A 26,309-nucleotide genomic window follows, 5' to 3' on the forward strand; every position below is an offset into this window, starting at 1 on the left:
GGGAGACAGAGGCAGAGATGAGAGAGGGGGAAAAGAGCATGGTAGACAGCTGACGGGGGAACTGTTATCCATGAAACGGAGAACAGAGGATGACTGATACCGTGGGATATTTATTCAGAAGACACACTGTTGGCTGCGGGGTAAGTGAGCAACTAGTATAAATCTAAGACTTTGCTCTCTCATGTGACAGCACACAGAATTCAGAAACTCTTAGCATCTCGGTGAGCTGAAGTTAACACCCAAGATGTTTTTTTTCCCCCCCACAGGACTGGAGGCGACCTGAGCCTCTTAAAATGTCACATAATTACACACTGAATTAAGCTATGACACACAAAGGAGATCTCTGGCTGTGATTGTGATCCTCAGACTCTCAGCAGAAGTTCTGGATTATTTGTGATGAAAAACAACCGTCCGTACTCTGCTGAGAGTGAAGGAAGGGAGGCTCCTCTCCACCTGAGCGTTGAGGGCTGCACCAAAGCCCGATCAAACGCTCTGTGACTTGATCAAACCCACCTGTCACTCTCTCAGCTCTCGCTCAGCCGGGTTCGCCATTACAGTTGTTGGGGGCATGAAATTCACTGAGGCGGGGGGAATCTGATTTACATGATTTGACTGATTGATAGCAGGTGTCTGTGATAGTGCTGTCACTTGCATGCAGATGTTTTTTTTTTTGTAAGTAAAGCATTCTAGTGGGGTTTCCCAGCAGCTCCAGGAAGAGCTGTTAGTGTGTGACAGCAGCGTGTAACCCAGAGACAGACAGATTCAAGACTGACTGAAGGAAGTGAGTGATTCAGTTGGGGCTACATCCTCATGACTCACAAGCTTTTCCACGGAGAGTGACCGGACTCATGCTATTTACCACTTGCTTCAAAATCAAAACCTCTCACTCTTTGCTGTGCTGCAGGTTTATCTTATCTCAAGTGTTTGATACGATTCAAAACCTCAATGCAAACTGCTGCCTGGACTAACAGGATCAATAATTCCACATTATGTTCTTAACTGTACTGAATTTCATTCAATGTTCCTTTATAACAGGCATCTCAAACCGGTTCCATAAAGGGCTGCGTGGCTGCAAGTTTTCATTCCAACCAAGGAGGAACACACCAGGCTGGAATCAATTAATCAGCTGATCTCAGTCTTCAGCTGATAACTAAGTGATCCCTTGATGTTGATTGGTTGGCCTGATGTGCTCCTCCTGGGTTGGAATGAAAACCTGCAGCCACGCAGCCCTTTATGGAACCGGTTTGAGATGCCTGCTTTATAAGAACACACATTTGCTAGAACAGGCATGTCAAACTCATTCCATAAAGGGCCGTGTGGCTGCTGGTTTTTGTTCTAACCAAGAAAGGGCACACCAGGCCAACCAATCAACATCAAGGGATCACTTAGTTATCAGCTGAAGACTGAGATCAGCTGATTAATTGATTCCAGCCTGGTGTGCTCCTCCTTGGTTGGAACGAAAACCTGCAGCCACACGGCCCTCTATGGAATGAGTTTGACATGCCTGTGCTAGAATTTCATGAGAAGCGATCGCTGCATGTCACCTGTTTATGGCATTAATGGTCACAGTGAACTAAATGAGCGACAGGAGGTTTGTGTTTAGTGTCTATACTGCATAAAGATGAAGGTAAATTCAAGAGTAAGTGGTCAATTGTTTTCAATAAATCTATCACAGGACAAGAATGCAAATCATAATAAAATCTCAGATCATCCGGATACTCTACATTGAGATTAATTTTAATTCTCAAAATAAGTGAACATTGTTTTCATTTGATCTTCTGAACCTAACAGCTCAGAGTAATTCAATTGGTATATTTTTGATGTTGTTTGGATGTTGTTATGAATTCAAAACGATGAGGCTTGATAACCACTCTCCAGGTAAACTGTAGCACAAGTTCATTATTAACGATTCACACTACAAGTGCTATTCCAATGCAAATTCATGGATATGCTAATTTGCCAAATGGAAAAATAATGGAAGCGAACTTTCAATCTAGTTCCTGACATTGTGCATCCACATTAGCATGTGGGCCGTCTGTACTGCAGATGTTAATTTGAAGGACTATGAAGGAAGATCAGCGCATCGAGCGTGCAGGCACACGTGCGGAAGAGTGGGATAGCATGTGAAACGAAAGCATTAAGGAATCTGATCTGACACAGAATTTGGGCTAATTCAGGTGAATCAAATTGCACGGTGCAAAGCGCAGTCACACTTTCGGTGTGTATTTTAAGGCTGCCCGTGCACCAGAGTGGAAACTAGGATGGGATTAGGAGGAATCCATTATAGCACCTTATCAGCAGGTGTGTTGGGATTTGTTTGTTTTGAGCTAGTACCAATCAGAGACATCGATATTATCACTTTAAAAGCAGTGCATACTGACAGACGTAGCAATGGAAAGGGGAGTCCAGATCAACAGCTCGAAAGAAGAAAGCATACTGTGTGTGGCTTGCAGAGTTATGAGTGAAAATACAGCAGCCTACGAATGTTGTGTGGTTATTTTACAGCAGCCTCATTGTGGATGTGTAAAATCTGATGAAGCTAACCACAGTGGATCTAGTGCGCGCAGTTCTGCTTTGAAAATGACTCCAATTACAAGCTACAGATGGAGTAAATATCATCTCCCTCATCATCTACTGGATGGGAAGGCCGTCATATCACCTGTGCTGGAATGAGACTTAATTTGTGGTAGTTTGATTCAACACAACTTTATTGGAATTTGCAATGTGCGAGCACAATGCAAACTTAAATAATGACCTAGATTGTGACAGAAAGTGGCCACAGAATAAGCTCATAATTTTGAGCTGCTTTAGTACTCTGATGGTACAAATGACCTAACAAATTTACAATTAATCACATTACCAAAACCAAATGACATGCAGCAAACCCAGGACACACCAGCTCAGACGCAGCCGTGAAAAGATAAATGACCCAGCTGTCTTGCTGTGCACCAGATGAATGCTGCTCCATTATGTTATGAAGATTGATATCTTAACTAACTAACACAAAGCTTGTTCCTCTGTCCATCAAAAAATCTCTGCTTGTGTTCACTTGTTCCTAACTGTTGGATTTGCTCCTCTCTTACAGACACTGGCAGGGATTTACTGGAATCGTAAGCAGTGTTTTGATGAAATGGTGCGAAGCTAATCTGTATGGCGGACCGGTGGCGTGTCATGCTAAAGAAGCTAAAAAGAAAATCAGAGCCTCGAGGAGTAAACATTCATCTGTGCCGTGAGAGGCACAGGCAGACTTCCCTGCTCTTCTCTAATCTAAATATTCAGCAAAACGCAATGTGCATTGTGCCAAGGGACACTCCACTTTCACTTTCACAATACATATTGATTTTAGTGCCTCACAATACCCAAGGCTATATGATGGGAATACAGTAAGTAAACATGAGTGGACATGAGTAATCATAATCCTATGGATTCAAGCATCTACAAATAAATCTTAAATCAAGACTTTGGTGATGCTCAGTCTCACTCATTCCCTAATAGTAACCTGAAGACATCACGGAACCAACTTAAACGCTGCATCAACGACAACGACACTGCAGGCCAGTCTTCACTATGGAATCTGAAGAGAGCATGACAGGACTGTCCACAGCTGCTTTGGTGGCCATCGCCTGCAACACGTTTGTTGCCATCCTCCTCCTTCTTCTCTGTCTAATCCTCTACCGAGCCTGCAGGGTCCCCTCCAGCCCAGAGAGGCTGCCGGTGCTGGCTCCGAGCGAAGGAGAAACCCAGCAGATGAACGAGCACAAGTACCTGTTGACCTCCTGACTGCAGAAGGATGAGTCAAATGTAGCAATGAGCGATGGCCTCGGCGTGCTCCTCCACAGGAGGAGGGGCTGCTGGAGCTCTGGGACAGACTGACTGAAGCAATAATCAGGCTCGTCCTTCATAGTTTTTAACATCAGCTGCCGATCAGATGGCAGAAATGGCTGTGCCTCACAAGGACAGCAAGGATGAATTGTGGTTGAGTGAGGAGACTATTTTTAAGCAGACATCACATGTCAGATCTTGTCCTTGGTTTGACAAAGCGCATGGGGGGATGCCGATACACTCAGACACACATACACAGCCTGAAGAAAAAGGACGGCACGGATGGATTCAGGTTCCACAGAGAGCAGGAGAATGGAGTGTTGAGTACATAAAGAGCGGCTGGCCTGTTGTTGGAGGTTTCTAAATATATCCTCTTATTTCATACTCTCCTGAAAAAAAGAGAAAACCAGTCTATTGCTGAGAACAGGGACTTGAGCCTGTGTGGAGTGTGTGTGTCACTGTCACTCATAAATACCAGCAATCTGTGAGGCATAGCGCCTTGCTGTGGGTGTTACATAAGGACTAGAGAGGCTTAGTTGAGATTTGTGTCCTCTTCAATATGGACCATAAAGATGCTGACATCTGCTTGTGGCCACGATGGCTCACTCACTCTGGACCGAGCCAGAGGATGCTCACATACAGAGAGATTGCGTCATGGAATTTTACGCATTTCCTCCCACATCAAATGATCAAACAAATGATCAATACTTGAGCATTTCACCTGTTATCACTTGTGCCGCAGCTTCAGACTCAACAAGGCATGTTGTAGAGTTAAAAGATTTCATGATGTGCATTTTAAAGTTCACCCAGGCTTTTCGCTGATATCAGAGTAACACTGAATAAGGACAATTCGGAAATCTCCAACTTCGGGGTAGTACCAAAATGTACTGTGACAGACAGCAAAGTACAGTCCAACAAACTACCACACCCATGCAAAACTCTGAGGAATACGTACATACACTGCACCACTTCACACTGGGATTGGCTCATTTTTCTACAAACAAAAGTAAAGTCGTCACAACAATATAAAGAGTGGTTTACCCCCCCTGAGGAGGCTGCTGGGAATCATTTGAGTAAAAAGAGAAAGCAGGTGGTGGATACAGAAAAAAGCAACTTACAACACCTCATCCTGGAGCCCACTGCATATCACATATTGATGACACATAAAAGTAATGGTACACAAGGGTGGAATTTTCCAATATTACGGTTGTTGCACTGAAAATGTGTCCTTTGTTTTGCTCTTTATGTGATTACAACAATCTGAAAAAACACAACATAAACAAATGAGACAGATCTTTGACCAACCCTGCAGTGTGCTCCCTATTACTACAGTAATGAGCTAACTGTTGCAGCTCTATTCTCATTACTACCCCATGGCCACAATCATTTGTTACGCATTGTCTGTAAAAATGAGGTGATTGAGCGGCCCTCTCTAACTAAACTTGTGGAGATGAAGTAATGAATCACACTAAAGGGAGAGAGGGCTGCACGTGTTGCAGGAAGATGTGAGGGGCAGAGGAGCTCTCTGCAGCCCAGAGAGAAAGGAGGAGACACTGAGGCAGCATTTGATTCCAGTTGAGCATCAGCACACTGGGTGGTACTTTACTGAAGGACAAGATCATTAAGACAGAGAGGAATAGAGCAAAAGGCAAGATAAAGACAGACACCGGCATGACTCAAAGCAAAGTTCTTGCCGTAGATGGGATATTAAAAGGCTCCTAGCTCATCCCTGGACGGGTGCCCAGAACGGCGTGTGCCAGCCAAGATAAGTCGTCTGGATATGGTCCATAAATGCTCAATCTATTACGCTAATTTATCTCCTCGTTCACTTGCAGCAACTCTCCCCCCTCATTTTTCGGCTTAATCAACTTGTACAATACATATGGAATGGGTTTAATAAATCCCTGCAGAAGAGGTCAGTCAAGTCGAAGGAATTCTGATGTTGCCTGTTTAATATGTATCAAGAACTGCATTATAAATAAATGCATTATTAATTCAAAATGAATACTTTATTAACGGCTTCAGAGAGATCAGAAGAAAACATTTTCATAAACAGGAATAAATTGTTTTCTTGTTATGTCGAGGTTGTTTACTGTTGCACACAGGAAGTGTGTTTTTTTATGAATGAGAATAAAAGGTTGTACCAGGTTGTTGTGTTGTGGAGAAAAGTCACAGTCGCAGCGTTAAACTGTGCTTTGCTCTGGTTCCCTCAGCAGACTGAGGAGCTTCTCCATCTTGGCTACTTCCATTTCTGGACCCTTAGGTAGCTCCTGACCCTTTTTGCCCTACACACACACACACACACACACACACACACACACACACACACAGAGGAATTAGAGATGACTTGACCTCATGCTTACCAAGCAATGGGGGAGACCACAAAGTCAACAGGCAGGCAGTTAACAGGAGGAGAACACAACACAATCAGACAGAAATTGAAATGTAAGGTCAGTAGAAGCAGAGTGGTTATATTACATCGTCCATTACATAAAAACTTCTTTCCACCCTACTGTGAAATGTGCTTTAAAGACAAAGAGCTGCTGCATAAAGGGCACCATATCAAAAGGTCAAATTGAAAAAGATCTTCCGAAGTTAGTGATGTGGTAATATCTTTGGCACATTAAATACACCTGGTGCAGAAAAGCACAGCTGTTTAAGAGTGGCATCATATATCTAAACGTTTTTCTTGTCCTGTCACGAGAGCTGATTCTACCTCTGTTAAAGGCTGTTTAACAGGCCCGTTGTTACCCAGGCTCATTTACTATTGTTACAGACTTTTCTCAACTGATTTGGACTTTGATTAAAGAAACCTGATACAATCTTCTAGTTCAACAAAGCTTCACTTGATTTTAACTATTTTAATCAGGAAATAACATGGCTGGGAATTTAAGAGGCAGCGTGCGCTACAGCTTGCACGACTGTGATAATGAAACTTGTGATATTTATATACTGATATTACAACTTACTACATACGTAGTACAAATATGACGGATCTTCATTTTCAGGAATAGAGTGGCAATTCGTGTTAACTTGTTTTGTGCATTTCAACAGAGGCAGGTTACAAAAATAATTAACATGGTTAGATATTAATGACAACATGAAGCATTAAAATACCAGCATGCATTGTATGCAAGGACACTATCATTGCATAATGCAACAAACAATGCAAATACAAAGTAAAAAAACCCTACATGGTGGTTGGTGCTATGGCTTTAAAAACAATACACACTTTTAGCCTTAAAGTGAAGTTTTTATCATATCCCGTTTGCACAAAATTAGTACATAATGTAACTAAATTGTATTAGTATGGAAGTGGGACATAATGTGATTCACCCCTTAACACAGTTGAAAAAAGCGAGGGGTTAGTTGCTTACTCCTTTGAAGCTTGGAAACTTTCTAGCTATATTTTGGTGCAGCTATTTTGAAATGTGAAATGGATACAGTGAGGGGGCTGATCCAGACAGACAGCTGCGTTCCCTAAACGAATAAGCATCAAATCTCGATGCAACATAATATCTCTGCTAAGATGAATGACTCAATAACGCAGTGGAGAGAAAGGCTGACTGGGCACACATGAGCACTTAAAATTAATAAACCTTCAGAATTAATCAAAATCATAAAAATTCATTATCTCTCAAGATGTCAACCTGTGTTATAAATTCCTTTTTTCCTTGCTGGTTTGCTTACAGCAACAATAAAATCCCACGCCTGTCGTGACTGTATAAAAGTAACGCATACGGACAGGAAACTGTCCAGAAATTTTGTGTCTGCTCATTTTCTGGCTAAATGTTTTGATAGACGCTACGTTCTGGGAGAGAGTAACAAAACATTGCGTTAGGCTGCTTTTATATTGCAACCCCTACTTGTGGTTTGTGGGCATCAAAGAATGAGGCCACAGATGAGATGAACACATTCATGCTGCACACGGCTGAACAGAGCACTGTGTTGTGTTGAACACAGACAGGGTTCATTTGATGTTATGATGATGAACATTTGGAGTGTGTGTCTAAAGTACACTGTTACGTGCACTTTCAGGTACTTAATATTATGACACACTTTCAGACCAGATTCAAGTAGAAAGTGATGACTGCACAAACTTTTTTCTGTCATTGTAATCTCTTGTGTCTCAACACCTCACACTTTCAAACATTTAAAGCTCGGCACTGGTGAGTAACATGTGACTGTCAGGAAGTGGGGACTTAGGGAAACTATGGGTTGAACCCAGACGCAGACACTCAGGGCGCAGATATAATTTTAACACATTTATTTAACTCAAGGACAAAAACCAAGGAAAACCAAAACTCTTGCTATTAGGGAAAACACACACTAGGGTAAAGAGTTAAACAGAACGAAGACAACACAGGGAAACTTTGAATAAACAAAACTCTGAACAAACACTGACAAAGAACGTGAGGTGGCTAGACAAGACGATACTAGAACACACTAGGGCTGGAGCATGACTAAAGACAAACACACACTAACATGGACAATGACATGGCATGAAATACATGAACTGTGGCATGGTTAACAGCAAGGAAACTCTAACATAGGCTGAGGAATGACAGAGACAAAGACAAGACTTGACATCACGTACTTGAACCAGACAATACCAGGATAAAGACTCACAGGGTAGGAAAAGTAACACAGACAACACTAAAGACGGTGGATCACTAACATAAAACAGGGCATGGACATAAACAAAGACAAGAACAAGACAAGAAACAACAACGACCAACAAAGACTGGGGGGGAAGACACGGACTTAATACACAAGGCAGGAACACTAATGACACACAGGTAAAACACATTAGACAATCACACTGGTAGGAAAACACGGGAAGTAAAGCAAGACAAAGACACATAACATGAACCTTCAAAATAAAACAATGTAACAAAAACAGGCAAAGACAACACACAATGGGAAACTTAACAAAAAACCGACGTGCACGTCATGACAGTTACTTGGGCATTTGGGCCTGTGATAACACCAAGTACCCAAAGGCTTACACAGTTCTGTACATACAGCATAACAGCACGCACACCTGACTCATTAGTGACTGTAGCCCTCAGGCTTACAACTGGGAAATAACTATTCATCGGAGAGTGCTCAGATAACTTCAGAACATACTTTGGGAAGGTAAATCTTGTAGTAAATTTCTGTTTTCTGAAGCTCAAAACAGTCTTTTAAAAACTATTTGAGGAAAACCACAGGACGTGAGAGGTCAAGTGGACTGTTCTAGCTTATTCAGAGTAAATGAGCCAAGATGTTGTCTTGACAGCCTTACAGTATTCCCTTCAAATAGGTGAGTACATCACACTTGTATTGTTACAGTTTGGATTGCTAAGTCACTGTGCCAATGTTTCAGGTATATTAATAGGCCACCTTGTCCATTGTGCTAATTTTAGTGGGCTGCTTTGTCAATTTTCTAAGAAAGATTATTGACAATATTTGGTTTGGGTGTTTGTGCTTGATGCTTATGTGCCACACTGGGTTCCAAAACGCTCTGAGCACTGTCAGCGGTGCTGAACTGTGCAATTATTTCCCAATTGTACGCTTTAGGGCTACAGTCTGAGGTTGCTAATGAGGTAGCACTGGATGTGTGTGTATGCGTTGTTATCCTGTAACAACGATGTGTGTGTGATGGAGGATAACTGTTTCTGTGTGTTACACCCGGACGTGGCAATGCTATGTATAATGCGCATGTTGTGAAAATAAGAACATATTACTCGAGTCGTTAGAATTTCTTTTAGTTTACGTGCATCAGATGTGAGCACAACAGAGAAAAGCTGGAGAGGCTGCAGAGCTGACTGTAAATGGGCCCTGATTAAAGTGTTGTGACTCAGTGTGCCATTTGGTTTCCTCCTGTGTTTAGTTGGATCGCTGTGATTACTCTGCAGCTCATTAACCATTGTCATGAGTGGCAACAAAGCCTTCAGTGACTCATCAATTGTGAATGGTCTAAAGTAGATACAACGTCTTCTGAATATGAAATTTACGTTAGCTTTCTTTTCTTTTTTTCCCCCCATTACGTTTTGGCATTTGTTGCCAGTTTGACAGGATGAGTGACAGGGTTTATGAGGAGACAGACAGGGCTTGTAAAAACCATGAGCTCAGGGCGATTGGCAGTTAAGTGGCAGGCCTTTTAAACCACAAGGCCACCAGGAGACTCTCTTTTATCTTACCTTTCCTGTCGATTTCCAGTAAAAGTTGCAACACATAACAATTTATGCTCTGCTTCTCCTTCTAGTTATCATTTCTAACAAGCGTATTCAATTACAAACAACACTCCACTTATCTGTGGCTAATTCTTAACCGGCCTAAATGAACGAGGGAGATTAGTGATGCTGATAATGAGCTGCTGAGGAGGGGGAGAAAGGTCCCCTTCAACTGTTATTTGGTGAAATTAGCTTGAGGTCAGGAATATACGAATAATGAATCATCTGATCTGCTTTAATGCAAAAGGGCAGACATGTATCCAGACTGTTTCCAGATGAGATGGAATAGCCATTCAAGTGCGATGGTAACACTGTAGAACACACCTCTGCATAGTGCTGAAAGTGGTAGAAGATCTAATGTGTACAAGTTCCATTCGTATGTGCCAAGAGACCCTAATTCTAAAGACAAAGCAGCAAGAGATCACCATGGAATGGTAAAGTGGCTGCATGTGTAAATGAGCTCAAACTACTTTAATGTAATTAAAAGTCCCTTTCTGGCAACTCGATAAGAGTCTTACCTTGGGTTTCTTGCGGAGGTTAGGGGAGAGTTTGAGGCTGGTGACATAGCCGCGGTCATCACCCACAATGATGATAGGATAGATGGGATTAAACTCAATGTGAGTAAGCTTGGTCTTCTTTTTGGCCACTACAGGCTGCTGGCAGATGGCCTCGTATTTGTTAATGTTGAGGTCAAAAACATGAACCTGAAAAAGAAGAGTGATCAAAAGAATTAAGGTGTTTTTTTCTAATTACAGTACTGACCCTGTAATTGAATGGACATTTCAGGAGTTTGACATTGTTACTCAACACTGAGTGAGGATTGAGATAGAAATCCAGTAAAAAAAACTAATCCATTTTAATGACCACCAAATTAGGGTGGAGGATGTACATCTGTAGACAGTAAGCAAGTAAAGGCTAAATCTGTTGTTACAGACTGCCTTTTCGTATCTTTTGCTTCTGCTGTCTTTTATGTGAGAGGGAGAATAGTGGAGCACAAGCCTCTGCAGGGATGCAAGCCTGACCATCTGGTGCAAGGAAGGGTGTTCCCAGTAATTCAATGAGTGTGCACTTCTGTCCATATGTGCCTATGTATGTGCGTTTGTGTGTATTTGGCAGCCCCAATACAAAATCACAGGCATCGTCATCCAAAAGGAACCAGATCACAGATATTCTTCTTTCAGCCTAAGTGCATTTAGACAATCTGTCGACAACAAATGAGCCCACTTCAAAGCACAGCCCACTCTTTTTACCAGAAAGATGACTGTGCCCAGGTCGCTAGGGTTCACACTGTCTATGTGTACCAGCACCACAGAAAGCATCGCAGTCATCACTCGCAACCAATCATCATATTCTACCAGGGTATGACTTTCTGTAACCTCCATCACTACAGCCATTATCTGCTGCAGTGTTTTCGCTTTTGATAAATAAGCACTAATGTAACACTAGTCATGACTGATTGCAGTAAACACTGACTATATTTGTCATTCATGCAAGAACTTGGAACACAGTGACATTTTACTGTGTTAAAATGATTGTCTGTAATGTATCAAACTCTTTTTTTTTACATCTTGCATATTCTATTTTCAGTCATTTTAGTTTATTAAATTAGCAGAATTATTTAGTCAGTTTTTATTGCTTTAGGCTCACGTTGTTTAAGTATCAGATCGAAAAATCTAGCAGGAGCTGATGCAGGTATACTAACTGAAATATGTGGCAGTCCATGTGCAGAAGGCTGAGAGGCGCTGCACAGAGAGCAAATATGGATTTGGAGACTAATCACGGGGGGATAAGCTTGGACCTCTCATTATTTCATCCTGACACTTTATTTCCTCAACAGTCGGCTCAGATGGAGAGGACAGAGAGAACGAAGAGATATTTGTTTGCAGTGGCACAACTCAGTGTCATTCTTATACTTCAGCCAGCCAGGCAGGTCATTATCCTTATGAACACACGTACACATGCACTTACACACACACACAAACATGTACGCCATTGCGTCTCTGACATTTTGCAGTGTGGCAGCAACAGCAGCAGGCCAGGTTGTCGTCAACAGTAAATACACGTCAAGCAGCGCACAACTCATGCTGAGTCACTAAAGTTCTATCAGGCACTTGTCACCAAAAAACGACAAATGTACTGCAAAGACTCTGCTATCCTGGGGAAGATTATGCCGATTAACATCATGCACTGTGACCGCACCAGTGAAAGTGGGAATTCTGACAATATTCTGTCATTCTTCAAAATCAGTTACAGCGACCAAATGTTCAGTCTTGCCTTGGACTGAATATTGAACAGTCATTTAATGGATCTAACTTCTGCACATCCCTGTTACTTTACAGGTGACATTTAATCTTCACTTACCTTAAAATATACCATTTCAGTAAATACTAGTATACCTATTTATAATTACTAGCTCCTTTCAACAAAGTATAAGCTATTTTTGCCAAAGCACATCTTTCATATCTGACTGGAATGATAGTTCAGTTTTGAGTTCTGCACATTAAGAAAAAATGGACCAGGCACACTGACCTTGATCCACTCCAGTTTCATATTCTTGTCCTTCCTACTGCTTAGAAAGGAGGGGATATTGTGCTTGTAAAATGTATGCCAACTGATGAGATTTTAATGAGTTTTTTAATAGCTGCTGAAAACTGCTTTTGATCTAGTTTGAGAGAATAAATTACCATAGTTACATAAAGAACTCAGACTCGATATGCTTTCTAGCAAAGTCATGTTTACACTTAACCAAACTGCTGGTTTTATTCTGTGTTTAAACATCAGCTGTATGCACTGTCAGTTATTTATCTGCAATTTACCTTAAAGGTTCCATTTGATCGATAGTTGTGAATGTGTTGTGAAATCTGATGTTTCCTCTCTCCCATATTTTATCAAGACCGATATGTTTGGCTGTGAAATAATGTGCATAATTGTGGGTACGCTACATTATGTATTGTGCCCGTGGTGACTGACTCCTGGCATCGGAGAGGACAGGACACACACACACACACACACACACACACACACACACACACACACACACACACACACACACACACACACAAACACACACACACACCCACACACTATCACATAAGGTGTCTCTCAAATTGCTCGGCTCTCATTTCCTCTTTGTCACTCTCGCTTGACTTGACTTGGCACACTGGACAGGAAATGTGTCAGACACAACACACTGGACTTTTATAGCATGGTGCAGACTGGTGCGAAGCCGAACAGATGGGGACAGCTTGCAGCCATATTAAGAAAATATGTGGAGATAAGCAACACGGCATCCACTGAAATTACTTTTGGCTGGAATCAATAACCAGCAGGGCAGGTCAGGGGCAGGAAGCCGCCTTTGTTAGGAGAAGCTGTGTTTGAACAAACTCCATTGCCTGAGACTGTGCATCAATCTAAGGCTTAATGAATGCAGTAAGGGTTTAATCAGCTGAATTTATAACTATATTATCAGGATAATAATGAAGCAAATGGCAGGTGGTAGATGGTGCAGCTTTTTGTGATTTCACATGTTGGTGATAATCATAATCTTCAGACAAAGCATCCTCTGGCCCTCACATAGGACTGAGACTCGTTCTACAGTCAGCCTATATCACTTGAAGCTCTGAAAATATATTTTATGTCATATGTAATTATTTTTTAATATTCTTTATGCATTAATAATGTGTCCCTTCTTCTGATCCTCGGTAAAGGAAAACAACATATACGCTTATTAGGTACACCTAGCTTAAACTAATACAATCTAATAGAACAGTCATGCAATAAATCCTCCTTTCATGAAGGTTATAATGCTCAGTTTTTGTTGAGACTGTCTTAGAGAGATGTTGATTCAGTTACATGGTCATTTTAGAGGCTGCAGTTTGTTCAGTTGTTTTGTGGCTGTTACATGTACACAGTGCAAGGCAGTCTGCTTTAATCAACTATAAATGTAAGAAAAGTGTACAATTAATGATGTGAGCGACTTGATAAATCTAAGAATAAGTCACACACTATAGCTTGAACTGGAGTCTTCCAGAAGCCAAAACTGCTTAACTCCTAAGCCAAACTGTGGGCTGCAAAATGTAAGTTTAGACTGACACTTACTGTTCCATCTGTTGTGACAGCCGCAAATACAGTGGAGGAGTATGGAGCCCAGGCAACATCACCAACAGCTGCATTCAGGTCAAAGGTGAACATTGGAGTACTAGAAAAACACACAGATATCCAAGGTCAGACAGAAAATGTGTAAATTTCCATTACATTGCATGGAATGCTATATGACTCCGAAATCCAAAATATTTTTCATCCAGAATGAAAAAGAACACGTACTTATCATCTTAAATTTGTGTTTTTTTATAGAGTCTAGAGTCTGAGAAACATCATCTGTATAACTGAGATTGTTTCCTCACTTTATGTGATGTGACACAATGTACACAACAGCACGTCATATTTCTATGGTCGAGGCATCTGTGATTTCTTCCAGCAAGTTTCCAGTGGTGGAAAACCATCTTTAAACCATCATCCACGGTATTCAGTTATAACCAGCTACCGATGCCTCATCGCAACCTGGTAGAGAAAGGGAGGTGAAACAGAAGCCATCTGCACACTATTTCCTCCCATTATTTACTCGTGAAACACCACTGGTAGTAAGATGAAGAAATTCAATATCTTTTACAGCTGAAACCAGGTGCATACAGGTCTTCTTTAAAAAGTTAATGAGGGACTATGTGTTTGAACGTGAGAGACAAAGTTTATCAAAAACTTCTGTCTGATCAGCCTGTGGCGGCCTGCCTCAGCAGAGGGTGTATTGTGAGACACATCCCATTTACATCTGATATTAAAATGCCATCTGTATCCAAACATGGCATCTGGATAATGAAAAAGTGTATGGTCTAAATGCATCATGATCGGAATGTGATCAAATCTGCCTGAGCACATCTAGAGGTAGTGTGGCTCGAATTGTGTTCAGATTTTAGGTAGGTAGGTGTAAACACAATCCGTATAATGTGCTGGCATTCGTACGCAACAGAACATTGATATAGATAATTATTTTTAGCTAACATAAAATTGCGATTCAAATTTAGTAAGCGTGCAATAAGAGGGATGAAAGAGACACACTTATGATTGTCGATTATACATCTATGTCGTGCTATTTTTCTTCAACAGAACTGTGTGGAAAAAAGCAATACAGGTAGGAAATGAATAATATACAGTAAGAAGTGACTGTGTTTGATGGTGTGCAACTCATTCGACTCATTTGTGCTGCTGATCTGCAGTTAACAAGGTGTATAATTTATCTAGTCACAGAGCAGCCATGCTGGTACTGCAGCACATCAGGACAAACTGAAACAATATTGTTCGTACAAAGAAAGGAATAACTTAATGTACTACATTTGCCCCAACAAATAAGATCCTCTGGTGGTCAACATTCCACCCAACATCACAACCCAAGTCAAGTAAAGCACTGATCTACAGGGATAGTAAAGCCAGTACTACTACTTAATGAGCAGCTCAGTAAGGCTGAAAATGCTGGTTATTTACATTTTCCCTTTTCCACAACATCCTATATTAAATACAGACGTATACTCACAAATATTCCTACATTTGAATAAACCAGAAAGCACAATCAGCTATGTACAGTCTTTGCATTTCTCGCATTTGTCCTTATTGATTTTGTGCAAGATGTTCCCCAGATGAGAGACAAACTGTGCTTCCATGCTGCGGTGCCTGTTTGATAAATAACATGCATTCTGGTAGGTGTAGAATATGTCTGAAATTAGGTGTAAAAGGCTAATAAATCTGGCCCAGAGTCTTTTTACAGCAGAAGGATGCTGCGCATACTGTAAATCCAGAGTTACAGCTATTAGGATTCATAAATTACGTCCAAGTTTATCACTAGACTGAGGTGCAAATTTATCAAGCTAACTGTTTTGAGTGATTCATAGACTCGATGCAACAAACCCTTCAGCTCGTTCAGGACTGAACGTCATCTGACAGGTTTACAGGATATAGAGTATTAGACTCAGCCGTGCACTAAAAGTGGCAATTTTCAGTGTAAAGCTTTCACACACTTTTGTGGAAAAGTTTGTGAAAAGTTGTTTGATCCAGTCAGATCCTCTCCTGGAAACAATATGTCTTGCATCTATGGGATGTTATGGATCATTCTTGAAAACCCTGTCTTTCATAATGGGTGGATGATTACTATCATTATTCAGTCAAGCTGCCTGTGCTGACAAGAAGTGGGAGGCACTGCGGGTTAGTCAAATAAGCAAGGAAAATTATTCTGGTTCCATGATGAATATCAGAGGGTAATAAAGACTAAAGACTAACTTTAATATTGTGGAAAGATTATAGTAATATGATTATCTTGTTCCTTCCTCACTGGACAGACATATACATTTGATAAATGTAGTTGCTGGGAAATCCTGAAATGGACAATAGCCATTTGACTAATTATTTTTCACACACACACACACACACACACACACACACACACAAACACACACACACACAAACACACACACACACACATACATACATACAATATGTTCTTTTTACATTTGTTCTCAGTTTGACATGGCCAATTCCATATGCACTGTAATTCTTGTCACTGCTCAACTCCCACTGCCAGCCATGTGTCAACTCCAACACATATGGAGTCATAAGCACCTTCTTTTCACCCAGTATTGAAGAGCCTCACAGGGAGACTGTAACACTTAGTATTTCAAGCTTTTCCCTGGAGATGTCACCCTCCCCTTCAAATTCACTCCAGCCAACCAGTAGGAGTCACTGGTGCAGTAACAAGTACATGATCCTTCAAAAGCTTCCCACCAGCCAACACTGTCTCTTGCATTTGATGGGACCCACAGTTAAGTCACCAATGTCAGAGGTGGCAATCTAGTCACTATGGTGGGAGAGAGCTATTACTCAATAAAAATAGCATCTTATGCTATCCAAATGCCACAGAATTTTCCATGTTAACATGTACTACAACATGCTTGTCATGGACACCGTGTTTGTTCTTCTCAATATATGAAACAGGAATGGAAATAACATCTGATGATAAAGGAAAACAAAATATAACACTGTAAATGACAAACTTAGACAAAATATTATGATATTTTTTATAGCTGTGATACAACATAAAGTGTCTAAAGTGATTTCATAACTAGAGTAGCTACAAGTGTGCACTCTCACTCTCATCAGTTGTCTTACTTGATGGTATGGTCCCAGATCTTGATGGTCCAGTCTGAACTGCAAGAGATGAAAACCTTTGGGTGGAAGTGGTTCCACTTTACAGAATCCACTGCCATGCTGTGGGCGTCATAGGTATCCAGGAACTGGCTTGAGTAAGTCTTGGAGCACTATGGAATGAAGGCAAAGTCTTAATTTGGACCAAAGTTGATTGTGTAAAAGATTTTTCTTCGTATTTTAGTATTTAGCACAGCGTTCAGTGACTGGACCCATTCAGTACCTGCTGGTGGCACCTGCTACTATAACCACTGTACTGAAGGATTGCTGAAATGTCTAGGGATTGTAGAACAACTTATTGTATTGAATAACAACTATGTGCTTTTATCATTACCAATATTTCTCTGAAGTTGCAAATTTTTCCTTACAAAACAGTAAACTGAGGTGCTTAAAAAACATCTAAACAGATTCCTAAAATACTAAACAATAGCGCACCAGTCCAGGAGCTACTCATCAAGTTTCCATGGTAACACCGTTCCTGCTCAGCTTAATCAAATCTTGACTGTAATCCAAACTGTTATTGTTGTTAGGGTCAGGGTATTTACATAGTATGGTTAGTAAGAATGTTCACAGAAATCAGAGAAAAACAACGGCTAACTAAACATCACTATGACTTATCAAAGGTCCCTCCTCTCACCTCAGAAGACATTATTTCACACTATTTTCACAAGCTGAGTAGTAGTCTCCATGACTAATAGACAGATAAAATGATAAGGACATGACTTGAGTTACATTTGTTAACAAATATTTCTATGGAAGTCTATGGAGAACTTGAAATAAAATATTTTCTTGAGAATGCTTTATGCATCTGGGCACAAGTTTTCCACTGACAGCTGAAAAGGTCTTGCTGTGACATTACTGATGGGAGAGGGGCTAGAAGTCTAATATGCTTGACAGGTTTAACCCAAAGAGAGTAATGTAATCCACTGTGAATCAATGTTAAATTGCCCTATAAATTTCCAAAGTTTGTTTGCAATTGACAAAATGGGGTTTACAAAAGCAGCACCACAGCAGCAGTTAGATTGCAGGGATAAATTAACTGGACAATCCAGGATAAAACAGCATGGCTTGTGGGGACAGCTGTTGCACTTTCAAGCACTGACAGTTTGATTGTTGACCCACACCTAGGTGAAAGATTTTTAATCTCTCCTCTACTGGGGTGTCTATGCAGCTGAACCTTGAGGTGACATGCAGAACATATTTCATCTCACATACCAGGCGCGGGTCTGCCTAAATGGCTGCAAGGAGGGTGATTTAACAGGAGTGCAACCAAGGCGTGTGTCCCCTATATGCAGGATGCATCTCAGCAACAAAGATCATAATAAGCAGAATCAGTCTGCTGCTTCACTTGTAACCTTACCCTAATCATGTTGACGGGAACAAAGCCACCAAAATGCAATCAAAATGTTTCAAAAGTGTCTGATTACAATTAGGTCCAATATGTAAGGTAATCAGGGATTTGCAAAAAGGTGCATTTTAGATTTTGTTACTCAGGAATTCTAAGGCCACAAAGATAATTCTTGTCTGAAGTGAGAAGAAAGTGTGATAGTGGTTTTACTGACTACACAACAAGACAAGTGAGTAGACACAAATAAGTGTATTAAATATTGTTTAAGCATCATTTTCAGCATAATTATTTGATCTTTTGTAGATGATTTGAATTGTTGTTGAATGGCAGTCATGTTCTTCACTGCAGCTCAGGTATTAGCCTGGAGCAATCCTTAGGGTCAAATGTCAATAATGATAAAATAATGAGCCTTGTCCTTTACAATATCATTGCCTCCCAAACAGTGAGTTCACCTGCATGCTTCACATTTCTAGCAGCCAGGAATTAACAACTCCCGTCATCTCACTAACGAACACTATACTCTCTTTAAGTTCATGTAGGATAGACTTGGTTGAATTTTGTAAACATCAGGCAGTTTTAATGATATGGCCATTACTCAGTGAGCTGCACATTAATGTTAAATTAAATCAATAGAATGAGGGCACCGTAACTGCCAGCAAATAAGAGTCTTTCTGCCTACAGTAACAAGAATGAGAGGAAGAAAAGCATAGAGAGGGTGGGAGGCCAGCCAAAAACTACCAGCTGTCTGATGCGGACAGAGAGAGCCTCTGCTCCTCTGCTTAAGGAGACTCATTAAACCTTTAACGTCAAGCCTGAGGGGCTCCCAACGGGTCACATGGAACCACACAAGTGCACGTGTATAATTCTACACACACACACACACACACACACACACACACACACACACACACACACACTATTAATGGCAACTTTCTTGCCTCTGTACCCTCCAGAGTGCAAGCCCAGCAGGATATCTGAGAGTGCACAACAAACAAAATGAGCTTCTGTTTTTCATGGAGACAGTGTAACGCCCCAAGACGATGTCAAGTCTGATGTCATTGAGAGGTGGCACAGAAAGAAAACACATTTTAAATATGAGGCTTTCCTAAACATCATCAGCAGGATTTTTTGATTAACTTTCAAAAGTCATCCTAACCACCTAACTTTGCCAAACCTTTGTTTTGGTTCTATAGTTACAATGCCTTATTGTCAAAACTGGTAAAAGAGTAACTTTGGCTTTATAATTCATACTTAAACCTTGTTCTTTGTCATAACTCAGGAAAAGGTGCTCATACCAATGGGACTGCTTACTAGTGGCTATTGGGTAAGTCTTGTGGCACAGTGATGGTGGTTGACATGAAGTGGACTTTCAAGTGAGTTGGGCCGGCCATGGTAGTTAAGCCTAAGCAGATACAATGTAGATATATTTGTTTGGCTTTGAGTAGAATTTAAAGGCAGCTTAAAGGTACATAAGATCAGAGCTGGTGTCAAATGTCAGAGGACCTGGTAGATTCAGGAGGGCACAGCCTGATACGCATATGATAGGTCAAAACATCTTTTAACATGAATATAAGGCTTCCATAGCAATGTTCATCCAACTTTCAGCACATTTTATTGACTGGAAATATGTTAACATTTCCAGACTTTTTTTGTCTTTGTCTGTCTTTTTTGACTAGCTCCTTTGTCAGTGGTCATTTATATGCACTCTGGGTAGCACCACTGTTGTGATGCACTGACATCAAGTATTGCTGTTGTTTTGAGACTGGCCCTGTTTTTAACTGATTTCTGTGGCATTGCTGACTAAGACAAACTAAAACATCAAATTATACTCTAAACAGTTAGATAATACTACTTCAGAAAGAAAGAATGAGGAGGATAGCAAGATTATCTGAAGCACGTTTGAAGACTCTACTGAGATGATCTAATATCCATCACTGACTGTGTGTTTGAAAATCTAAAAACTTACAGAATAATGCTAATTATACACAATTTGTAGTGAATGAAATGTTCTTTTAAGGGTTGTAAATGTGAATAATACAGTATCTTATTAATTCATGCTTTTTAAAAACTATTTTTGTCCATTTTATAGGGCTATGTTTTTTAACAGTTACACACACACTGTACTGTAATGTATTACTAAACTGTCTTGCACAACATGCACAGTAATAGATGATTACAGAACAGGATATAGACAAATATGTGTATTATACATTTGTCTGTATCATATAATCAGCACTTGTGGCCAATGTGCAGTATTTTGAAGTTATTGAGTCAGAAGTTATACTGTGATTCCCTTACTACTGGACATTTGACTGCCTAAGTGAGTCATGTTAATAGTGGAATCCATACTAATAATAATACATACTTTGTGTATTTTCCCCTCCTCTGTGCCAACTAGGAAGAGATAGTCGATCTGTTTATGGAAGTCAAACGATGTTCCACAAGCTGTGGACAAGAGGCATTGAGCACATAAATTAGACAAGCACTTTTATAGACACTGGCCAGAGTAAGGCAAATCTGATCTGATATCAGATAATGTTAAATAACGTGTAGTACTTTACGTGAGCAATAGCAGTTTCAAAATTAAATACACACATTCTTACACACATGCGCAACACGACATGCAGAGTATTGGAGGACTTACCGATGCTGGGCTGCTGTGCACCTTCTGACCCCTCAGAGACAGCACCATTTAGTGACAGTGTGATAATGTCTGTAAAGACCAGCTCATTCTGCAAGCACGCAAACACACTGCGATGAAGTAAGAGATATATATACACATGCAAATGAAAACCAACACATGCAAATGTGAACAAACAGAGGCACGAAGTGCTCACAAAAAGCAAGTAATTAGCATCTTGAAAGTTGCATTTCGCTGAGATAACATGACAAGAGAGAAAATTCACTTTCATTTTACCATATGAGAATGCAAGTCACTGAGAGAATATGTTTATGTAAATGGAATTGCTTGGCTAACCTTGACGAGTGTCCAGGACACAACTCGGCCATCAGATGACACAGAATAGAAATTGTGGTTATTGTCCATGTCATCATTCTGCCAGCGCACCTGAATTAAAATAAATAAATAAATAAATCTTCTGAAAACGAGAATATGGTTGGTTTAAGTGCTTGTGAAAAAGTTCATTTGCATGATCAAAATGATATCTGCCGAGGAAGGATAGATGGGTATCAAAACTGGGCATCATTGCATGCTTGGTTTTAGAGAGTTTGTTAGACCACTTCCACTCCCAAGCAACTGCTCTGCGATAGCTCTTAAAATGGCAAAACTTCCATTGAAACTCACATACGGAGACTGGAACTTGAAAAACAGCCTGATCTCCCATCACCTCTATTCTTGTCCCCTACTCTCACCTGCCAGACAGGGTCAGTGTGCTTGCCAGTCTTGGCTGTACTTTTATAAACAGGCTCTAGTCTGTCCTCTTTCAAATTGTAGACAGCCACACAGCCGTCGTAGAAGCCAACTGCCACCAGGTAGGAATGCTGCTCGTGGATGTCAAGGCACAGGATGCCAGAGCTGGTGGGGTAGATGTACTCTGGGAAGGCAGAGTTCTTTAATGAGTAGAAGACAAGCATGCCACGGCCCTGTTTACTGAAGTCGTCTGACCAGGGAAGAGATAGAGGAGAGTGCATGTGAGGAAGCAAAACAGATCAGGTCAAACAGCAACTATACCAAACATAGAAAGTAACAATTAAAATTGGCTCAAATTAGGTAATGTCAGCAATGTTAACAGAAATCCTCACCTATGAACCCTCAGTTTTATGCTGTGTACTTACATGATCCCATTCCCACAGCAAAAAGATCCTTATATTTCTTATTCCTGTTGAATAAAAAATAAGAAATTCCTTCTGGTAAGAGCAGAATGGATGCACAAACATGGACATACAAACACTGAGAGTTGAGATATATAGACAATTACATTACAGTGTGGCAGTTGCAGCTACATATCCCCCCCAGAATAATAATGAATATAATTTTCAAGGAATGTTAGCTCAGTTGATGAGCTAACCTACCAGCAGAGGGCAGTGACTGACAGTCTTTTGGCCTTGTCATATTGGAACTTCCACAAAGGGAGAAGCGTGCCCTCCTGGTCCCTGAACTCATCAGATGCATCCTCAAAGTATTTGAAATCTGAAAGGGCATGGAAGGAGGGCAAGGAGAAGCGAAGAGAAGAGAAGCAAAGAGAAGCACAGAGAAGAGAAAATGTAGAAAACTGAATATCAAGTGGGACTGTAGCTTCTTAACATATTTACTGAAACATACCTTGTGCTATGTCATCAAATGTATTCTGATTGACCATCCGTTCAAAGATCTTGGATGCCTTGCCCACTCTGGTGATATCATCATTCTATAACAGAAACATTATAAAAGACTAACATAAGTACATTATTACATTAGCATTATCACAAGTTCTGGGTAGTAATTTTGTTAACTTTGAAGATCCAACACTATGATTAGACAGCTGTTAACAAAATGTTGTATGGCAATGTATGTATGGCAACAGCATTACTATCGGCTGCACTGCATCTTTGCATTCTAAGATACAAAAACATACACAGATACATGTTACATTTAGGTAGGAAAGTTGGTGAGGTCTCAATTTACCTGAGTCTCCATCAGCATCATCTTCCTCTTGTTTTTGTCACTATCTTTCTTTGAAGGTACAGCTTTCTGCTTCTCTTTATTTTTTTCTTGTTTCTGCAACTCCTCCACGTATGCGTCATAGATCTCCCACTGCAAAGACAATAGAGCAATTATAGTCAGCCCAGGAGAGCACATACTGTATGTTCACTAATGCTGTGTGAAAACAAGCCTGGCCTAAACATCTCTTTTAAACAAGTCAGGTAACCCAGTACCTGATTAGCAGTGGCAGAGAAGATGCTGCGTGGTGGAGGTTCAGTCTGGCAGCTCCTTTCCTACAGGAAAATAAAAAATGACTCCACTGAAACTCTTGAGGCACTAGGCTATGAATATTTTATTATATACACATCAATATTTGGTTTTCTCATACCCCCCTTCCTAAAACTATCCCTTTTTTAAATGTTAGTTATCTCAACTGCTATGCGAAAGATGTGTGTTGTGACAAGACATAAGATGCTCCTTTATCAATGAACAGGTCATCCTTCTTCCTACTCTCAGTGGGTTATTGAGGGTCTGGGAGGCCCTCTCACTGAAGTTGAACTGGTTAGTGAGTTTAGGCTCCTTCTTGTCAGATTTGGAAGAAACACTGTCTGGTCTGTCCTCTTCTCCAGCTTCCTCCACTTCCCCTCCATCCTCTAGAGGTGTTGCCTGTGGAAATGTTGATCAACAGGACCGTGTCACGCATTGTTTAAAATGGAACAGACAGTCCAACACAAACTACTGCTCTTATTTTAGTTCAATAAAACATATTTTACCGGGGTTTCTGGTTTCTCCTCATCAGGTTCTGCTTCAGTGTCGACTGTTGCAGTCTCTGGACACATTACAGATATAAAGTCAGAATTTGACTATGTAGAAAATGAACACATCATTTTTGTGTTGCATTTTATGACACATGTTGAAAGTGACACCTTGTGGCACCTAATATGCACTACACCAGAGAAACAAACACTACATGCCAAGACACTCAATGTGGAACATTGTTAAGTCTTGAATATCTCACAAAGTGTTTCTGTGATCTGTAAACACAAAATATCATTGCAGCATGTTTTAGTAACTACCCTCAGGGAGACCCTCCTTGGCCCTCAATCTACGAGCCTCATCAGAATCTTGATGCAGGAGGCTGCCCTCCAACACAAAGTGAACAGCCATCTGATCCACAACACTGGTAGGCTTGTAGGAACGATCCTAGGAAACACAAGAGGCAATGATGTGAGAAATAGCAAGCAGAGAAACATGTTAGTTTTGCTTGATTGTGGTTAGGACAGAAAACAATGTATGTTAATTAACTACTTACATAATCTCAAACTAATTTTTGAAACAAAAAAAGCACAACAACATTGGCTGGGAATACTGGTTATACTAACAGAAATACTTCCTTCTTTTAAAGGTGAATACCTGACAGGTAAGCAAGAATGTCTGCCTTTCTCATTAAATAACCTTCAATAAACAGTGGTTTCTAAACTACATTGATGTCTACAGTGAGTGATATGAAGTTATGAGCCTAGATATAACTTTGGTACCTTGAAGCTGTAGCGGACAATATTTTGGGGGGCATGTGGGTTGTTTGCAGTCAGGATCCTTGTGATTTCCTCTTTCAGCTCCTAATAAGAACATTATAGATAAAGCAAAGCGCATAACAGCACAGGTTACACATGCCTGACTAATTTGCCAGAGGTATTTATTGATTCCAAAAACATGACAAAAAAATGATAATTAACTGTTCTAGTTGGGGAAAAAATAATTGAGCAATAGCAGCAAAAGCTGAGCCAATTTCCTCGACACAGCCCATGTGGATGCCTCAAACTTGAGAAAACCCCATCCACTTACAGCCTCAGTGAGCTCCAGTTGATCTGATGGCTTTATAAGTGCTTTCCCATGAGACCACTCGTCCCATCCATCACCCGGATCCACACCCTCTTCATCATCCTGCAACGTTACATACAAAAAAGATTTATATTTTGGTTAAATTAAAAATGACACCACGTTGTAAAAGCACATGTGTTTCTCATAGTCGTTCCTCTACTGTCAGATGCCAAAATTCTTAACTTTTCTGGATTTCTTTCTCAGGTTTGTGAGCTGGAAGTGCACCTACCTTTTTCTTACTTGGGGCTTTGGTTGACTTAGCAGCAGGTACCTTCTGAACAATTGAGCCCTGTGTGAAAACAAATAAAACAAACTAAATGGTGAGCTGTGACATGACATCAGCATAATGTAAAAAAAGCGTCCGTTTGCTTAACGTTAACTGTAGCAACTGCTTCTACTTAACACGGCTGCAGTGAGGTGGCTTTACCACTTTGCTAGCTTGTTAACATCAAGGCTAGTTAAACTTAGCTGACATTTACCTTTCTCACAGATGCTCCAACGTTATTGTTAGGCACGGGCATTGTAAAAAGAGTCTGGTTGAATTACTTGACCAACAATTTAAGTGTTTAACCTTGTCAAAAAACAGCACAACGACACAAAGACAGATTTTTATATCGTAAAAAGCAAAAAAACAACTCGCTGTTTAGCGACTGCCCGCTGCTATGTGTGTAGGTTGCCAAGACAACCAGGCGTCTCCTTCGGTCACTAAAGAGGGCAAAGATCCTAATCAAGTCAAGATAGGTCTCATCACCCGGCGCTCACACGTCGGCTTCTCGAGCTAAATGCCGTTTTTTTCACCACACTTTATTTATCGTCTCCTGAGGACATTTTGAAAGCCTTTATCTTTGGAACAACAGCCTTCCATTCCTTGTCAAGCTGGTTGTTCAATGTGTTTGAGTAAGGAAAACAGTACGCTAGGGAAAATGTTATAGTACGTTGTAAGACACTGAAGGGGGGTGACTATATTTTCCCTGAAACTGTTATTGCACAAACAAATGAGTAATAATAGTAGTCTGCTATAGGAAAAAGGGGACTTCAATCTAAAATGTAGTAGCAGACTTCCATAAATGTCTCTATCAGCTATTTCAACACATTTACATGTATATTCAACACATGAATTTGGTTCACTACGCATTTCAATATGATCTCCTCT

The 26,309-nt window shown here is 40.6% G+C and overlaps 1 protein-coding gene across 1 annotated transcript; it reads right to left on the bottom strand.

Moving 5' to 3' along the window:
- Positions 1-5,898: 5,898 nt before the first annotated feature.
- On the bottom strand, positions 5,899-25,677 carry dnai1.2 (dynein, axonemal, intermediate chain 1, paralog 2). Its single transcript, XM_041953451.1, has 20 exons — positions 25,636-25,677; positions 25,386-25,445; positions 25,121-25,219; positions 24,814-24,894; positions 24,349-24,478; positions 24,049-24,104; positions 23,786-23,941; positions 23,509-23,568; positions 23,258-23,386; positions 22,916-23,000; positions 22,666-22,783; positions 22,429-22,472; positions 22,006-22,253; positions 21,611-21,700; positions 21,278-21,365; positions 20,999-21,078; positions 17,250-17,398; positions 14,139-14,238; positions 10,559-10,744; positions 5,899-6,107 (listed from the first exon to the last, which is right to left on the bottom strand). The coding sequence occupies exons 1-20, from the start codon at positions 25,675-25,677 to the stop codon at positions 6,006-6,008; spliced, it is 2,103 nt and encodes a 700-aa protein (XP_041809385.1). The 3' UTR covers positions 5,899-6,005.
- Between the last annotated feature and the right edge of the window lie 632 nt (positions 25,678-26,309).

The sequence above is a fragment of the Chelmon rostratus genome, chromosome 2 (assembly GCF_017976325.1).
Source record: "Chelmon rostratus isolate fCheRos1 chromosome 2, fCheRos1.pri, whole genome shotgun sequence".
In the NCBI taxonomy this organism is placed as follows: Eukaryota; Metazoa; Chordata; class Actinopteri; order Chaetodontiformes; family Chaetodontidae; genus Chelmon; species Chelmon rostratus.

What these genes read in the sequence shown, in the direction of transcription:
- dnai1.2 (XM_041953451.1), bottom strand. Translation starts at nt 25,677, where the DNA reads ATGCCCGTGCCTAACAATAACGTTGGAGCATCTGTGAGAAAG. An exon ending in TCTCTGCCACTGCTAATCAG is followed by an intron (nt 23,387 to 23,508) that starts GTACTGGGTTAC and finishes TTGTCTTTGCAG; the next exon opens with TGGGAGATCTATGACGCATA. An exon ending in ATCTGGGACCATACCATCAA is followed by an intron (nt 14,239 to 17,249) that starts GTAAGACAACTG and finishes GTGTTTTTCTAG; the next exon opens with TACTCCAATGTTCACCTTTG.